Raw genomic sequence first — 18,958 nt, 5'->3', positions numbered from 1 at the left:
GGGCAGACATAGGCAAGTTCCCACCTTCTTTTATAACTATAACTTATTAATATTGTGATATTGTGGTTGTCAAGCTTAACGACTCAACCCTGTTACATCAAATAAAGATAGAAATCTATTACTTGTGAAAATGATCTTTTTATTTCAACAATATACATAATTTCGTAATATCATGCATGCCTTGTGCTCTCCTGTTTTTCACTACATTTAGAAGTTATTCAGTAATTTAAATGAATTATTATATTTGATCAAGAGTCTTATACCACATGCATATGTTAAATGTAGTAATGTCCATGTTAAAGCTGTGTGTGCATATGTGTGTTCTGCCTAGACTTTCACATCTCAAATAGTAAATTGCTCTGAAAGAATATTTGATTTAATTATATCAATTTAAACATCTACAGACATCTATAAGTATCGTGCACGCGGCACGCCTAAATGCTGATCCTAAAAAAGGGGAGAAATACCTGCAGAATGAACGCCAGAGATGGAGAAAAAATTTAGAGACATGGAAAAAGAAAGGAATCAATGAGTTAAGTGAAAGACAACAGCGGCTGAAGCATATAAAGTGGAGAGTAGCTTACAAAAGAAGCAAGGAGAGGAGAGAAGCACTGAGGAACTTAATAACCACTCCTCCACAAAGTCCAGATCATGCCCCAGAGCAGTATCCATGTCCAGGATCTTCCAGGTAGAGGAATGAGCAGTTAAGGGTGTAAGAAAACGACTAGGCTGAGTGTTAGAAAGTGTTATTAAATTAAAAGTGTAGTTAATAAAAGTTATATTAGTTGTTTAGGTTGTATGTGATAGTTTACTGACTGAAAAATCATCCGATTGATAGCTGCTCGCCGTTTTGGGAGCCATCAACCAGATTACTTTTTTCAAGACCTTTTACCCATCTACAGTGCATCCGGAAAGTATTCACAGCACTTCACTTATTCCACATTTTATTATGTTACAGCCTTATTCCAAAATTGATTAAATTAATTATTTTCCTCAAAATTCTACAAACATACCCCATAATGACAAGGTGAAAGAATTTTGTTTGAAATCTTTCCTATTTTTGAAACCTTTTTAAAAATAAAAATAAAAATAAAAAACGGGGGAAAAAAATCACATGTACATAAGTGTAACGAATTATCTCATGGGAAATATGAATAATTAACCATAACTAGTTATAATTAATTATGAATATTTTAGATCTGCTGTAGATATTTAGCTGACCTCTCAGGGTCAACTGTCTTGTCAATTCTAAGAACATTAATTTGCTGGTTAAGGGAAATAACTTTCTTACTGTACAATGCTACAAAAGCTTGTAACATAAATCTGCATGATTAAGTGACTCCAGTTATAAGCAAACAATGAACCACATCAAGTGTGATACAAGTAAGGTTTTATTAACTACATAAACACTTAAACTAGTCTAACATACTACATAAACACATAAACTGGTCTAACATCCTACATAAACACATAAACTGGTCTAACATACACATACACACACACACACGCACACATACAGTTGGTATAGGAAAGGGTTAAAGCTTAACTCAGTACAGAAAGAGACATAAGGAATGAAATTTATGGAACCATTTGCATATTCAGCAGATCTACACCTGAGGGAAATGTCAGATTCTTAGTTCAAACACACCTTTGTAAAAAGGTGCAAATTATACCTAATTAATAAGACTAAGTTTGATACTTGTGAGTCTCGTCTGTCTGAAAGAGATTCCTGATGCAATCTTAAGGTTTCCAGTTGATCTTTGCTGAATTTGGTTGATGAGAAAGAACCAGTTTGAGTCAGAGGATCTTGGTGAAATTGAAAGGACAAGGCCGAGGCCTGGCACGAGCTTAGCGTTTCCGGGAGCGTTCTTCTCACATCCTCTCAGAATTAAAACAAACCACCGACTGGGTGGGTCCCTGGAGCGGGGCCTTTAAGGTCGGAGAAGATCCCCGCCTCTCAAGATGGGCTTGTCCAATGAGGAAGTCCGGAATCTCAAGTGGGAGTTCTGAGATACTGGGGCATTTTTATGGCCCTTTGTTTGAAAGCATGGTAATTTGCATATGAAACTCGGATAAAAATTATTAAAGACTCTTAGAACACTAATATGTTGCGTAGGTGTAAACATACAATATACACTCTCAATTAGATCATCCGAATACGAATTCATAGGTACTAAACATGGTAGAGTTATATATATGTAAGCTGACAGGAATGTGTTTAGATTATAAGCCTGCATAACAGTTTACAATTTCAAAGACAAAATACACGATGACAATAATATACCCAATAACCTGAAGGATCATGTGTGTTCATTCAAAGAAAGGTTTTCCTATTAATTAATTAGCAAAGAAAACTCCTTCCCTTGTGGATTTTGCCTATAGGCAAGGACGCGATTTTCTTCACCTAAATTCCAGGAGGACGTAAATGTATCGGGTGTCAGGGCTGCCATGGAACCAACTTCTTTTACATTGTCATTATGGGGCATTGTTTGTAGAATTTTGAGGAAAATAATGAATTTAAGACATTTTGAAATAAGGCTGTAACATAACAAAATGTGGAAAAAGTAAAGTGCTCTGAACACTTTCCAGATGCACAGTGAGCTTATAATGTTCTAATGTATACAATGTTATTGTTGTTTTTCCTGCAGTCAGGTTAATAAAACTCTGTTCAGTTGCAATGTATACATGTTGTTTTTCTTGTTAACATAATAAAATTCAGTGTTTATAGAAAATCCTACAGTGAATAAGTAAAAAACAACTATTTATTTGTTAAGATGTATTTGTCTCTTCAACCCCGTTACCATCTTTAACCCCGTTACCCTAGTCTCAACCCCGTCACACCTACATTTTTATTAATTATTTTTTTAAAGTTTATGAAAAAAACAATTTAATTTCCTGCAGTCAGGTTAATAAAACTCTGTTCAGTTGCAATGTATACATGTTGTTTTTCTTGTTAACATAATAAAATTCAGTGTTTATAGAAAATCCTACAGTGAATTCCACTGTTCCATGTTTTTGCCATTTGTGAATAATGGCTTTCACTGTGGTTCGCTGGAGTCCCAAAGCTTTAGAAATGGCTTTATGACCTTTTCCAGACTGAGAGATCTCAATTACTTTCTTTCTCATTTGTTTCTGAATTTCTTTGGATCTCGGCATGATGTATAGCTTTTGAGGATCTTTTGGTCTACTTCACTTTGTCAGGCAGGTCCTATTTAAGAGATTTCTTGATTGCGAACAGGTGTGGCAGTAATCAGGCCTGGGTGTGGCTAGAGAAATTGAACTCAGGTGTGATAAACCACAGTTTTAACAGGGGGGCAAACACTTCTTCACACAGGGCCATGTAGTCTTGGATTTTGTTTTCCCTTAATAATAAAAACCTTCATTTAAAAACTGCATGTTGTTTACTTGTTATCTTTGACTAATATTTAAATTTGTTTGATGATCTGAAACATTAAAGTGTGACAAACATGCAAAAAAATAAGAAATCAGGAAGGGGGCCAACACTTTTTCACACCACTGTATATACATACTATAAATTAAAAGATAACATAAGATAGGACAGAGCAAGAAAGGCTATTAATAACCTTTCATTGCCAAAAGTATTATAATACGAAAGGATCAATACAGGGCGAAGCGCTTATGTGCATCCCGTGCACAGAATGATGTGCTTGAAGCAACATGGGAGTCACAGTGCGCAGTATAGAAATGTTCAAAGCAGAAAGTGAAGAGATATTAATGCATAGTGTATTAAATCTGTCCAATAGTTTGAGTCTTTTCTTTTAACAGTTTTAAATCTCAGTTACTGTTCGCTCTTGGAGAGTTTCATCGTCTTGACTGTCGAAACGTGACATGCAGTTTGAATGCTGAATGGAGGATGACAGACAGCCACAGCGGAGAGAAGAGTTTACATGAACTTGACTTAAATATTCACCTACCTTACATTAAACTATGGAATGGCTTCAGAACACTTGGAATATAGTGCACGAAAACTTTATGGTGCTTTATAATGTTTAGTTTGAGTCTTTTCTTTTAACAGTTTTAAATCTCAGTTACTGTTCGCTCTTGGAGAGTTTCATCGTCTTGACTGTCGAAACGTGACATGCAGTTTGAATGCTGAATGGAGGATGACAGACAGCCACAGCGGAGAGAAGAGTTTACATGAACTTGACTTAAATATTCACCTACCTTACATTAAACTATGGAATGGCTTCAGAACACTTGGAATATAGTGCACGAAAACTTTATGGTGCTTTATAATGTTTTTGTGCCTTTCGTGCGGCTTAACAATAACAGAATAGTATACGCACCATATCGGATTTGGATCGGTCTCATCTGACCGAAACCCAATCCGGCAGAAAATGCCAGTATCAGAGCCGATACCGAAAACACTGATCAAAGCATATTTACCCCCACTATACTGGTATTTAAATAGAATATATTTATGTTGAACTTTATTCTTGAACAGATGGCGCTGTATTAAGCAGTATAAAAAGTGTTAAAAACATTTCTGAAACATCTGAGTATTTGACAAATATTGCATTTAATTAACTTCATCTGTGATAGAGTATGCAAACACCACGTGAACACTACCGGGAGCAGAAAGTGTCCGACTTGATGTGTTCATTTTCAACTCCGTCCCGACTGCCCTCGACTAATCTCATTGATCGCCGTCCGTAGCCATGGTTCAAGTAAAAAGTATATAGTATACTATAAGGGTATGACATCACATGAAAACTATGAATTATGCTTACATCCATAGCTTCCACTAATTCTGTTTTTGTTGTCTTGGCAGAAATGTGTGAACTAGCGTTCCACAAGCATTCTGGATTTGAGCTTGATACACAAATGCTGAGAATATGACTTGCTCAGAGGAAGCAAAGGCACAATTTGCAGAGATAGAGCTGCTATTAAGTATGTTTCCGAGTGAAGAAGAGTTACAAGTGGATGAGCTTTCACATGCAGAGCTCCGAGCTTATGTGGAGGGCACAGCTCATAATCCCCCCAGCATCAGACCCCAATTCAGCATCAAGCTGAAGATTGAGAACCCTGCTGTAAGTATGTGAAATACATTAAAACATTATTTGTTCCTCATCATTTAATTTAGTTTTCAATCTCTTTTCTTTCCTGATAGGTGAGCATTACATTGCTGTGCACCTGCCCAACTGACTACCCAAAAGTGTTGCCAGATATTGCTGTCAGGTATTTAAAGGGGTGGTTGATTGTGATTTCACTCTTTTGAGTTTATTTGGTGTGTAATGTTGCTTTTTGAGCATAAATAATATCTGCAAGGTTATGACTCTGAAAGTTCAATGCAAACGGAGATATTGGGTGGGTTGCAACAACCAGGATTAAATTAAACAACGTCTAGAGCTAATCAAGGATTTGTTGATTTGGGTTTTATTTTAAATCGAGTTGTGATGCACCACTTAATTTTAAATTTAGATGAACAAATCGGGGATTAAAATTCCAATCTGCGATTTAAAACCTCCATCTACGATTAACTTTCTCCGCCATGATGGATTCATCGTAACTAAACAGCAAAAATTTTAATATTCCTTATCCTCTGTCTCTGACATAATTTGCTTTTGTCAAACGACTGATCAAGCAAGCAATGAAAACATTTAGGCAGTGCATACGGATTTCATAATCTATTTGTAGTAAATTAATGGAATATCGCTTATGACAAACAACCGAGATAAGAGAAAACAACTGGCATGATTCACGGCGTGACCTCTGCTCGTGACAGCGTCGCCCCTTCCGTTCAGTAGCTGCGTGGAGCGGGCGTGAGAAACGAGAGGCACGGCCACGATCACTGGCGCTCACTTAATCATCACCGCTGCCGTTAAATGCTATAGCTACAGCATATTCCTATCTTCTTTGTCGTACGTCGAGATGGATCAAGATGAGTGATGGATCCACATCACCAACTCGATAGCAGACATAAGTTTAGACCCTTGCCAAGACCCTCACAATCTGCCAGTTCAATGCACTTTAATTTTCATTTTTATTTGTAATAAACACCTCTTTGAAACCTGACCCACCCACTGCTTCTGTCTTTGCCACATATTGTAACTGTAGGTGCACTTTATTTTATTTAAACTTCCTCACCTAAAATTTAAGTTAATCCGTAATTGAGATTTAAATGAGAGTTTAAAGTTATGGAGCAACAGGATTAAAGTTAATCTATTTTAAATATAAAATAAATCCAGGATCAGAATGATGGTTTAAATGTAAACCTGCTTATTTTTAAACAAGGTTTAAACTTTGGTGCAACAGAATTATTAGATAAACCTTGATTTAAACTTAATACTTGTCGATGCAACCCACTCATTGTCCCATTGTGTTTAATGCCTACAATAATGGCTCGTAGGGACTACAACAAGCTACTTCCAGGGTTGGTGACATCACAAACCATTCAAACAGAACTTTACATAAACACCGCACAAGGAACATGCAACAAAGGGGGGCAACCATGTTGCCCCGCTTTAGAGAAGAGGAAGAGTTGTTGCCATGCCGTCAAAACTAGGGGCGCACGAACAAGTCTATATATGAATCGCGATTCTGTCTTCTAACGATGCTAATGGATTTACAAATTTCTAAATCAATGTTCTAAAGCAGCAGTTCTTAATCCTGTTCCTTGCGTCCCCCTGCTCTGCACACACTCTGCTCGGCATCTCTCTCTCTCTCTCTCTCTCTCTCTCTCTCTCTCTCTTATTCAGATCACTAGCTTGTCAGCTCCATCAGTGATCTGTGTTCCAATTATACACTTTTATGTGTATAGACAGGCAGATATTTTTCACATAGCTACGAGAAGCGTTAAACAAGTGCTGGCAAACACTTCTTACTGTTACAAAAAAGCTACAACGCAATCATGTATTCTGCTGTATTAAAGCTTTAATCAGGATGAAACCGTATATTAGAAGCTAACATAAGCAGTAGCATTTGCAACAGTGTACCTAAAAGTATGAGACAACAACAAACAAAAAAAACATACCATTCTGAAACGTCCTGTAAGAGCTGTGCTTGCACGGATCCTCTTCACTAATATTCTCTGGGTCTGAATCAGGCTCAAATTTATAAGCAATATTGAATATTGACGTTATACTGGCTTCATATCCAGCAAGCTAAACACTTCTACTCAATAAACGGACTTGACACCAGGAAGTCGTAGTTCGGATGATTTACTGAGTAAAATGTGTAAAACTGTAAAATAAAACAAAGATTGTATAAATAAACTGTTACATGGAAAATGTTGAGTCCAATTTGATCTAACATGAGATAATTATGCAAAATGTTTACACAGCATAAATAAACTGAGAGATAAATGCTTAATGTGAGCTTAAGCAGTTCAAAGATCTTATAATATAAACAGAACTACGTATTTCACAATCACGTATTATGAAAACGACTATTTCCATATGTAGTCCTTGATAAACATACAGAATAACATAAATCAACGATAATCAAACTTTACTTACAGGCAGTGCCTCGTTAAGTGTTGTTAATATGATGGAATTATGCAACAACAAAACTGTCATGTGCTGCGCATGCTATTCTTCTAAACCCAGAAACTGAATAACATAAATTCAAGTGGTAGAATACAAAATGACCAGTAGGGGGAGCCAAAAGCAAGCTAAAACAGGCAGAGCCAGAACAGACGTCATTGTTTACAATACAACCGGAGTGCATTCTGAGGTGAGGGGCGTGATGTTTCTGTACCCCCACTAGGCGGTTTAGTGGAGGGGCTTCATAAAACCAGGAAATCATCAGAGTGTTCATTGGAGAAGGGATGGCGCGGTGTAGAATAAAGGTAAATTATGTGAAAAATTATGCGTTTTTATACGTTATACTGCACCCTATAAATAACTTTAAGTTTGCAATTAATGCTAATGGTCTTTCACACTCCCTTTTGATTTGTTTACACATTGACCAGTCCCTCCAGGATATCGCGGGACTTTTTCTGACTTTTGCGGCCTAAAATGCTAAAATGATTTTGCTGTGGCATTTCTCAAAATTTGCGGCGATATTTGCGGCATTTCTTATTGTTATGCAGTGAAAATATACCACAGACAACATTCTCCTAACATTATGACTCTTCCGACTTCGAGAACCATTGTAGGGCTCCAGACTAACATTTGAGGACACCAACACCAGTGCCGTTAAGTTCTACAGAAGGTGGCAACAGCACCTGACAGTAAAGCACTCACCCTAATCGCACATGCACATCTTGGAGATGTCTATTTGATGTCTGCATTTACATATGCAAGATGTATTTTTTAGAGTGTTTGCTCATCTGCAATACATCTCCTAGACGTTTCCTGTCAGATGTTAAATAGACATTTATTAGAATGCATGTAAAACTGCTTCTGAGACTCTATCAGATTACACAGCAGATGTTTCCCAGAGCTTTAGCAGACGTCTTACAGATGTACTTGTGCTGTCTGTGTTGTTGAGATGCAGATAAAATTAAACTTTTATTACTGTCATTCATAATGTCTAAATATAATTTAATAAATACAAAAAATATATATTAGGGAGTGGAAAGGGCTAATAAGCCTATAAGTACTTCTCTGCAGCCATCTACTAGTGGTAATTTAATGTCTTTTTTATTTTTAAATAAGTCTTTGCTTTCCTACATTATGAAGCTTTTAGTTTTATAAATGGGGCAACCTATGAAGGATGAACAAATAATGTCATCACATTAAAAATAACTTTCAAATACTTAAAGTAATACTCCAGTAATACTTAAAGCTTTGATGTGCTGGGAAAAGTTGTGTGAAGCATTTAAAAACAGTCGAAAACATTAGACCATTTCTGCCACAAGTTGTTCCTGTAGTTTTACTGTTAAATCCATGGTGAATGGTGGTGATTTGTGTTTATTGAACAATGTTTTTCCTGGTTTCCACATCAGTAGTGTTTGTTCTGATATCTGTAGCTTTAACAGAATTCTGTGCCGAATTTGAATGCTTCTCACAAGATTTCACAGAGATGTTATTGATTCTGCGGTGAACTCGACTGCTTTCTTCACTGTATCTCCCAGTGCTGTGTATAACGGTGTCGTGTGATCGAGATCAGATAAACCAAGCGGATAAACGGTCTGCGCTGCGTAGCCCAAACAAGTAGTGCGGATTCGTTCTGCTTTTGGTTCGTTTGTCCAATGTAGCTTTTGTAAATTAGTCATGATGAGAACGCAAGGCTGTTCATTCCATTTTTGGAACTGAGAAACAACCTTTCTTTGACTGAATGCGCATTGCGATGACGTCACGGGACACGTCTAAAGTCCAAAATCTGTGGAAAATCTGCGGCAATTATGAAAATTTGCGAGTTTGCTTGATTTTGCGATAAATTCAGCAATCGCAGAATCGCAAAATCCTGGAGGGACTGATTGACATACTTGAATAGTGCTAGAGTGTAACAATATATCTGCCAATGGCGTTCCGTCCATATAAGCTGCAAATGCTCCGCATACCCAGGCCATCTGAAAGAATGAGTTCACAGGCTGATTAACCCTAAAAAGTGTAGAACCGTAAAGAGACCTCAGAAAATTTATTTATTGCTATTTTCTATTTTATTGGGATTCAGATTTTTTTTTTTTCCAAAACTTGACTCTTATTTTTGATTTTAGTGTTTGTATCCCCCAGGATACGTCGCCCCTTTGGGGGTATAAATTCTCTGAAAACAGAACACTTGTTTATCAATGCCTGTACAACATGGATGTAATTCCTGAATGCTTTGGAATACAGACCTAAGGTCAGTCTCTGTTTGAAGAAGACTCATAGCAGATTATTGCTGAAGTGAAAGCATTTAAAAAAAGAAAGAATAAAAAAGTTATAGAAGTTTAAGTTTGAAGTTTGAAGATAATGTAGTATACTATTTATTTTTGTTTTATATAAAATAAATAATTTATCAAATATGTTGCACTTTAAATTGCTATAAAATTAAAGCCATATATCTAACCAAGTTATGTTCCAAATTTGAAGTTGATATCACAAAAAATGTGCTTCCTGTGAGATTTTGTTTGGCCACTATACCAAAAATAACAGTGAGTAACCAAAATTCTATTTAATTTGTTGATGTAGTTTTCTGTCACAAATCAATAATTTTGTTAGAGAGTCATTTTTAAATAAAATTAAAAAAACATTTTATTTAAAAAAAAAGCATATAAAATTTGAATTAGCATTATAATAGAGAGTGCTAGAGTTAGAGGGTCAAATGAAGACGAAAGATATATTTTCAGCTGTTTCTAGAAAATGATTAAGGACTCAGCTGCATGGATTGAGTTGGGCAGGTCATTCCACCAGGAGGGAACAGTTAATGTAAAAGTCCATGAAAGTTTTATCATACTGCTAAATGTTTCAATACACGTATTTCAGTCAAATGTAATTTATGCAATATTTCAAACCTTTAACCCACTTGGGGAAATCAACCCATTGCAACACTTTAAAAGTAGCCCAATTCTGTGGAAAAAATGTGGACTTGTCAACCCTGCATCCAATTTGACTGATCTCAGGTCGAGAGTAAGGAGAGATGATGCAGGAGTATTAGCGGCTCCCTGATGCTGCAAAATTATATGCAATATTAGAATGTTTAAAGGAGTGGACACGAAAATTATGGGAGCGAAATACATGGTGCGGGAGCAGGTGGCAATGGTCAGAGATTCAGCGGGAGCAAGATTAAGAAAACGGCCAAATCCCGGACATTTTGGGTGATTAAGAAATCCCGGCCAAACACATTTTTTTAGGTCCAAAAAGAGGACATGTCCGGGGAAAAGAGGACGTATGGTCACCTTAAAGCATTTAATTCATAAAATTGCAATTTAAAACTAATAAGCTAATGCTGAACAACAGCTTTTTAAACAGGTAAGTCCCCATCATGTGTAAATATGTGATCAACTTTTATCGGAGTGTGAGTACACTGTTAGACATTTCAAAGTGTTTTTACAGTAACTTGCCAGTAAGTTACTGTAATTAAGATTTACAGTAGCAAACTGTACTGTTTTACAGTAAATTACTATTTTAAAAATCCAATTCATCAGTATACTACTGTAATTCATTCATTTTAATATAGATTTCATTTGATTTTATAATTTTTTATATAGAATTCAATTTATTTTTAATTTAACTATGTACTACTGGCATTCAATTAAAACACATAATAATTACAAAATATCAAATTCTTTATTTAAAACATTGCATGTATAACACTTAAAAATACAATCTTCCAATGCTGGAAAAGTTCATCTTCACCATTTCTCCTTCCTTAGGACATTTTGCAGTGCAATATGTTGTATTCTCTGGATTTATCCTCACAAAGAATCTTTAGGCAACAGAAACGTAATGGGAAAAGAAATACATAACCATCTGCAAAACCCAGGCGCTGCTCCAAAACGTGGCCACCTTTGCTCTCCATCCACTTTTTAGTGAAAGAAAGGTGTTCCCTGAAAAACAAGAAGTAGAAATGACACTTTTAAAAGGCAAACCCCATATAGAATACACAAACCTCTCAAAACCATAACTTAGTTGTTCTCTTACCCGAGTTATCAATCTCAGGGTGGCTGGCATGCTCATGTCTTTCTTGATGCTTCATTGCAGTTGCCTTTAAAACACAAATACAAAAAATGCCGTAAATCTTTAATTCCATAAAATTTCCATTATAACAAACTAATTCTAAAACTAAGGCAGCTAGCCATAAAACTAGTTTAACCTTGCTAACATATGATTTTATTTTCTCAATAGGATACTGGCCAACATTAACTAACACCTGAACAAAATTTCACATTAGTTAACTTAATGTTAATATAAGATAAGCGTTGCTTGTTAAAAATATTTTGTATTTTAATTCGGTACGTTAAATCAATATACTGACAGTCTTTTGAAAGGACAGCGCAGTTTACCTTGGTAAAGTTACCTCAATGTTAACGATTAAATGTTAACTGGTGTGCAAAAATCTGACAAAACACACACACAGACATACATACATAGATTTTTACCTTGCTTGCTGGTCTTATTCTCTCTTGAGGTGTATCGATTGTAAGAAAAAGTGAAGACGTCGAAGATCTTGATGAAGAATAACTTTTATTACAGAATAGTAGTGACAAAGTACATGTAGTAGTCAGAGTCAGACTGAACCCCGAACATCCTAAGCTCAATCATTTTATACTGTATTACGTTCATCTTCCCGCTCAACATGTAAATTAAGTTTCGTTTTAAATGTAAATTGCGGATGACAATGAAAGTGATAGCCTTCCGTTCCCTCGTCTTCTGTAGACTCAAGTGGGAACAACCAAATGTTAAGGTGATAAGATTAAACAGAATCCATAGCAGTTATTTCATGTACCCTTTTGGTCAGCAGATGGTTCTTGACGACCTGCTGCTGCTCCCACACTATAAGTGACAAATTATCGCTCCGGAGGTACTATTTACATATGATTAAGATCGGAAAGAACTATCTATATGATAATTAAGCTCTTTGTAGAGAAAGCGGCATAGTTTAATACACAATTTGGAGTGGAAGCTGGGTCAAGGCAGACTATAATTTCTTACACGATACACAGCGCAGATGTTCTCCGGAACTCTTCCACTCTCACGGGTTCATCCCCGGGCAAAACCTGCGGAGCTGCCCCGCTGGATCCGTGTCTTCCTCGGATGTGAGCGGCACAGCGAGGCGCAACAAAAGACAATATAGAACCCATTATAATCAGCAATACTATCTACAATGGATGCAGACAGTAAACTGATGCCCCGGTATAATTCTGACGCACAGTATACTCCAAGCGCTCACGTTGTTTCTGACACGAAGGGCAAACGTATTTGCCAATCATTACAAGCGATGTAACATTAACACGTTCAGTATAGTCTGTCCCAAGTTATGGCACGGTGCAGGGCAAATCTTGTTAACCCTGTAAGCGCCAAAGTCACAAAATTGCGACAAGACATACTTAATAAAATAGGCTGTAGATCCTAATATGGTGTAATATCTCATTTGTATTCCCTACCACTAGATGGCAGACATGTAGTACTTCGATTTTAGACTAAAATGACGTCATGTTCCTATTCAAAGTGTTTGCGTAAAGAGCAGAGCAAGTGAGCTATCATGTCATTGATGCGGATGCAGTTAATTTCAGAGCATCTGAGTAAATTGTGAGATTTGTGAGAGAAAATTGCCAAATGGCTAATAAAAAGTTGTACCGTGAGGATGTGTTGCAAATGTTATTCGCCGATTCTGACTTTGAAGGGGAATATTTGCCTTTTGGAAATGACGATCGGTCGTCTAATGATCGCGCTTCTCCCGGTACATCTTTGCAGCGCAATGGTGCCGCCATGCATGGCGTGTGTGTTCACGAAGCACAAACAAGCGATCATTTCAACACTTTGCCCAATGGGGATGGGGGTGGCAGGGGTGAACGTGGTCGTAGTGTCCATAGGAGAGCTGTTGATAGAGGCAGCAGGGGTAGGAGAAATAGGGCTGGAAGTAGCACTAGCTCTTTGGATCCAGCGTCCCAAAGAGGTGGGAGTGGCTGTGGTAGACATGGCCGTGCTGTGCGTGGGAGAGCCGGGAGATATGGTAGAGGCAGCAGCAGGGGTGATCTGGCTCTAAATAGCGATGACTATGGTGGTTGGGTTTTTTTGAGAAATGAAGAAGTGTATCAGGACTGGATCAAATGCTTTGATGAGCCTGTTGGTTATCTAGGAGAGAAGGATTTGACCAGTGCTGCACCCTTACAAAGTACAGGTGCAGTCAGTGTGGGGTAGGTCTTGTGCCATGCAATGAGAGGTACCATACTCTCAAGAACTATAAACTTTGTCACCTAGATACCTGATTGGGCAGATAGCTGGTCAACTGATCAAAAAATAGGCACATGCATATAGTAATACTATGGAACAGTAATATAGTAATAATTTACTATAGTTACTAATAGTTTTACTGTTGATTTCCTCTTTTCCTGCTCATTTGGAATGAGGATAAAAAGACAAAAAAAACATGCAAATAAGTTCAAACAGCAATTCAACATCTACAATTTCCTGAATATTATGAAATTCAAGATGGCCGCCCCGATGACGTCATAATAGGCAAATTAGATGAGTATATTTACACCCCATATAAACTTTCGGTCATGCCCAACATTTTTCTAATTTACAGTAGATCTCTATCCTTAAGCCCTTTCAAGCCACAAGCTTTTGAAATCTTGATGTCAAAATCCAGCATTTTTTCCAAAAAAAAACTGGCGCCTAAAGGGTTAATCCTAATGTAAGAAATTAGGAAAATTAAACCACCTCAATGGAATGGCGCCACAGAGGCTGTTACAGCAATTACAGTAGTATACAGCAATTTAAAAAAATACAGTAAGTTTCTGTATGTGGAGTTTGACATCACAGAAAATTCCCATGATGCAAAGGGTATTACAGTTACGTACTGTAAAGGGAATTTGCAGTATTATACTGGGTGATATACAGTAAATAACTGTAGAAATTATAGAAATGTCTAACAGTGTAGACTTCCCACTACATGGCAGTAGTGGGTAGCCTTCCCACTACTGCCATGCAGTTTTAAATGCTGCCCGTGAGCTAAACAAAGATTGTATGAACAAAGTCGATATATCTAAATATTTACAACAAACATCCTTTCAACATGAAACCAAGAAATGAGATCTACACTTTCCCTGCCTCTCCCCACAGCTTCTCAAATGTTTGTATCCACCAGGATACGTCGTCCCTCTTAGGGTTAATATAAACATGATTATAAGTTGATCCCTTGTCATCTGAGATGTAACTTAAAGCTTAATAAAGAGTTGGGTACGTAAAATTATTTATTTGAAAAACAACAGTAAATTTCTGTAAATCTACAGAATCTATCAGTTACGGTTGCTTCCGGGTGAACGGAATCTCCGCAGCTTTGACACCTGCGCTCTATTGCTATGACTTGAATTGTTGCGCATTCACAGTGGTTTGCTGGCATGCACGTGATTTCATGCGCGAGGTAAGCTGTCGGCAAAGCGCTCGCCCAAGCTGAAAAATGCGCTGTTGCTGCAAGATCTCATTTGCCGAAAATTACATTGTATTTGATGCAAATCTATGGGGGTAGAATTGTTGCACATGTAATGTGTAATTGTATGATCCACAAATAAATGTAAAGAGATGAACAAAAATTAAATATATTGAAAAATAAATAGAATGAGACCCACAAATAAATCTTAGAGTTTCATAAACATGAATTAAATTCACAAAACAGTTTAATGAGATTTGCAAATAAAAACATTCACAAATATCTTTTTATGTCACAAATACAACTTTGCCTGGCATTCATTTGTGAATTGCGTCCTGTGCATTTGTAGATTGCTGCATGCATTTGTGGATCGTTCGCTGTGCATTTGTGAATTGCTGCAAGCATTTGTGCATTTTGAAACATTTCGAGTGTCAAGATGTACACCAACTCACAAATATGTGGACTCCACCCACCGTGTACTCGAGCCAGATAACAGCCTCACTTGGCTGACCAATCGTAGCATGTTCTCACTATAGCTAATCACGTTTCACTTTACAATCAGGGTGGTCTCACCCTGAAATAACTTCATTCATCTTCATTGGCCCACATAGGAAATGTAAAGGCCATAAAAATTGGAACAGTAATTTCTTTAGACCATTAGACTGTGTATCAAACCAAGCCACATTATATTTTACGTGACTTTGAAAAATGCCAGAGAAAAAAATGGTTTGAATCACGGCTATGGGAACAACGCTATACTGGATACAATTGCGTTATGGAAGCGTGATGTTAATCAAGATGTAAAGAAAAGCATTAATAAGTAACTGACTAATAAATAACTGGATTCAACCTCATGATAAACATACGAGTTTGTGAAACAGGTTAAATTGCCATCTTACAACAGCCAACCGCATTTCCCGGTTTTTCAGTCAAGCCGTTTAACGCTTCAACTGCCAAAGGTAAAACGTCACCCATTTTTAAAATTTACCCGTGCACATGGCTACTGTTTTGATATGGCTAAAAATGTAGGCCTGTACAGTATGTCACTGTAGTATGCCACTGTTTTCACAAAGTAATGTCTAGAGTCATAAAATGATTATTTTTAGTCATCAACTATGTTTTTGTACTGTTTTTATTTTTTAAGTTCAAGTGCATTTTAAGCAGGCTACATTATAATCCCTTTTCTTAATGGTGAATATAAACCAGCCTGCAATGACAACGAGAATTACAAAGAAATAAATACATATTTGACTGGTGTAATGTTATAATAAAATGTTTTAAGATAACCCATGTTATTTAAATTACTAAAATACCCTATAATACACTATAATGAGCAATATTACTTCACTGCATGCATAGGATGATACAAGGACAAATTCAAGAGTACAGTTTTACCGAATTAATTATAAAAAATTTTAGTTATATAAATTATAATTTAAATAAGAGAACACCACCAATAAACTTGGGGTAATCGTAAAAATGGTTTTATTCATTACATTATTCAGAATTTTTTTTTTTGGAAATGGGCAGACTAGAATAAATAGCAACACAGTAGCGAACAACGATAAAACATTGCTAAACAGAGATTAATTAATTTTTCATAATTAATTTAATTATAAATTTTTTTATAACAGGGTATTGTTAATAACACAATTTTAGTAAAAGTCAATGACTGGGAGACTTGGATATTTTATTGAAAATCTATTGTGTACATTACCCAAAAAAATTTAAGGAACACTTTGAAAACACATCAGATCTCAATGGGGAAAAATATCATGATTATCTATACTGATATGGAATGGGTCATGTGTTAGGAATGAAAGGATGTCACATCGTTTGATGAAAATTAAAATTATCAACCTACAGAGGGCGGAATTCAAAGACACCCTGAAAATCAAAGTGAAAAAATTATGCAGCAGGCTAGTCCATTTTGATGAAATTTCATTGCAGCAACTCAAAATGGTACTCAGTAGTTTGTATGACCCCCACGTACTTGAATGAATGCCTGACAACGTCGGGGCATACACCTAATGAGACGACAGAAGGTGTCCTGGGGTATTTCCTCCCCAGATCTGGACCAGGGCATCACTGAGCTCCTGGACAGTCTGAGGTGCAACCTGGTGGCATCGGATGGACCAAAACATAAAGTCCCAGAGGTGTTCTATTGGATTTAGGTCAGGCGAGCATGGGGGCCATTCAATGGTATAATTTCCTTCATCCTCCAGGAACTGCCTGCATACTCTCGCCACATAAGGCCGATCATTGTCGTGCACCAGGAGGAACCCAGGACCCATTGCACCAGCGTAATGTCTGACAATGTGTCCAAGGATTTCATCCCGACACCTAATGGCAGTCAGGGTGTCATTGTCTAGCCTGTAGAGGTCTGCGTCCCTCCATGGATATGCCTCCCCAGCCGTGTTGGGCAGTAGCGTCACCACAAGTAGTGAAACTACTAGCTTAACTACAGTTCTTAGTAGCGTGGTGGTAGCGTCGCTGTTTTCTTAATCAAATAGCTTTTTAGTAGCAAAGCTTTTTTTTGATCAAGTAGCGTGGTAGCATCAACAAAAGCATTCTGAAGCTCAAGCTCAAATCGGAAGTATATAAGCTTAGGATCACTGATCCTGGACCAGTAAAAGTGATGCCACCGCCACTAAACCTCGTAACTCCATTGGCTCCTCAAACTGTCAGTCAAACCTCATTATTCCTCCCGCCTCTCTCGTGAATGAAGTGTGGTGCGCAGTTTGGAGCATCTAAGCTTGTTTGCAGTCTGAAGGTAAATAAAAGAACTGTTGATTGAATAAGTACAGCGTTTTCTTTACTCAAGAAACACTATATTTATAAAGGCTAATGTTTTTTTTTGTATATGAGGAGCGGAGAAGAGTGTCTTAGCATTTGTTGTCAAGTCACAGGCAAATAGCTTGTGCGAAGTGCTAAATCTTTTATAATATGATACTTTGGCCAAATAACAGGAAAAAAAATTGAGTGCCCACATAGCGACAGAAAACTATAACCTGCAAGTTCAAGAAAATGTAAATGTGATGCCCGTACTGCCTTTGATGTGGCGTTAATGACGAGGAAAAACACATTCGCTGGTCAAAAGCTTTGTATTTGATTTTGGTAAAATGTTAATAATATAATGACATATGCAACGATGCAAATAAACATAGCCTAAGTTATTTGTAGGCCTATACATCTATATGGTAACACTATACAATAAGATTTCATTAATGTTAGCTAATGTATTAACTAACATGAGCATACAATGAACAATACATTTATTACAGTATTTATTCATCTTGAATGAATGAAAACGTCATTCATTGGTAGTTCATGTTCACAGTGCATTAACTAATGTTAACAAATACAACTTTTGATTTTAATAATGCATTAGTAAATGTTGAAATTTACATTAATAAATGCTGCAGAATTATTGTTAATTCTTAGTTCATGTTTACACTAGTTAACTAATGAACCTTATTGTGACGTGTTACCATTTATATTTGTATTTATTTAGTCATTTAGCAGATGCTTTTATCCAAAGCAACTTACTAATGAGGACAATAAAATCAGTCAAAACTAACAAAAGAGCAACAATATATAAGTGCAAATGGCAAGTCTTGGTTAGCCTAACACAGTACACGTAGCATGGTGTATAAACTGGTAAAACAGGGGGGCAAACACTTCTTCACACAGGGCCATGTAGTTTTGGATTTTGTTAATAATAATAATAATAATAATAAATACCTTTATTTAAAAACTGTATGTTGTGTTTACTTGGGTTATCTTTGACTAATATTTATAAATTTGTTTGATGATCTGAAACATTAAATTGTGTTGGTCCATTGTGTTTTTTGAAAACCAACTTCACTGCACCCGTTTATCAAGACATTTTGGAGTACTTCATGCTTCCTTCTGCTGGCCAGCTTTTTGAAGATGCTGTTTTCATTTTCCAGCAGGATTTGGCACCTGCCCACAC

At 36.7% G+C, this 18,958-nt stretch overlaps 1 protein-coding gene across 1 annotated transcript in view; it reads left to right on the top strand.

The window, feature by feature from the left end:
* The window catches only part of rwdd2b (RWD domain containing 2B), a 93,556-nt gene that overhangs the window by 28,144 nt on the left and 46,454 nt on the right, over positions 1–18,958 (top strand). Inside the window, exons 2-3 of the mRNA XM_016249070.1 lie at positions 4,793–5,051; positions 5,132–5,199. Of these exons, the coding sequence (XP_016104556.1) occupies positions 4,857–5,051; positions 5,132–5,199 (263 nt within the window). The 5' untranslated portion in view covers positions 4,793–4,856. The remainder of the gene's footprint in view (positions 1–4,792; positions 5,052–5,131; positions 5,200–18,958) is intronic.

This window comes from Sinocyclocheilus grahami, unplaced genomic scaffold, assembly GCF_001515645.1.
Source record: "Sinocyclocheilus grahami isolate Dianchi unplaced genomic scaffold, SAMN03320097.WGS_v1.1 scaffold908.1, whole genome shotgun sequence".
NCBI classification, from domain to species: domain Eukaryota; kingdom Metazoa; phylum Chordata; class Actinopteri; order Cypriniformes; family Cyprinidae; genus Sinocyclocheilus; species Sinocyclocheilus grahami.
The sequence above is the reverse complement of the archived record's forward strand: the minus strand, read 5'-3'. Positions and strand labels throughout refer to the sequence as shown.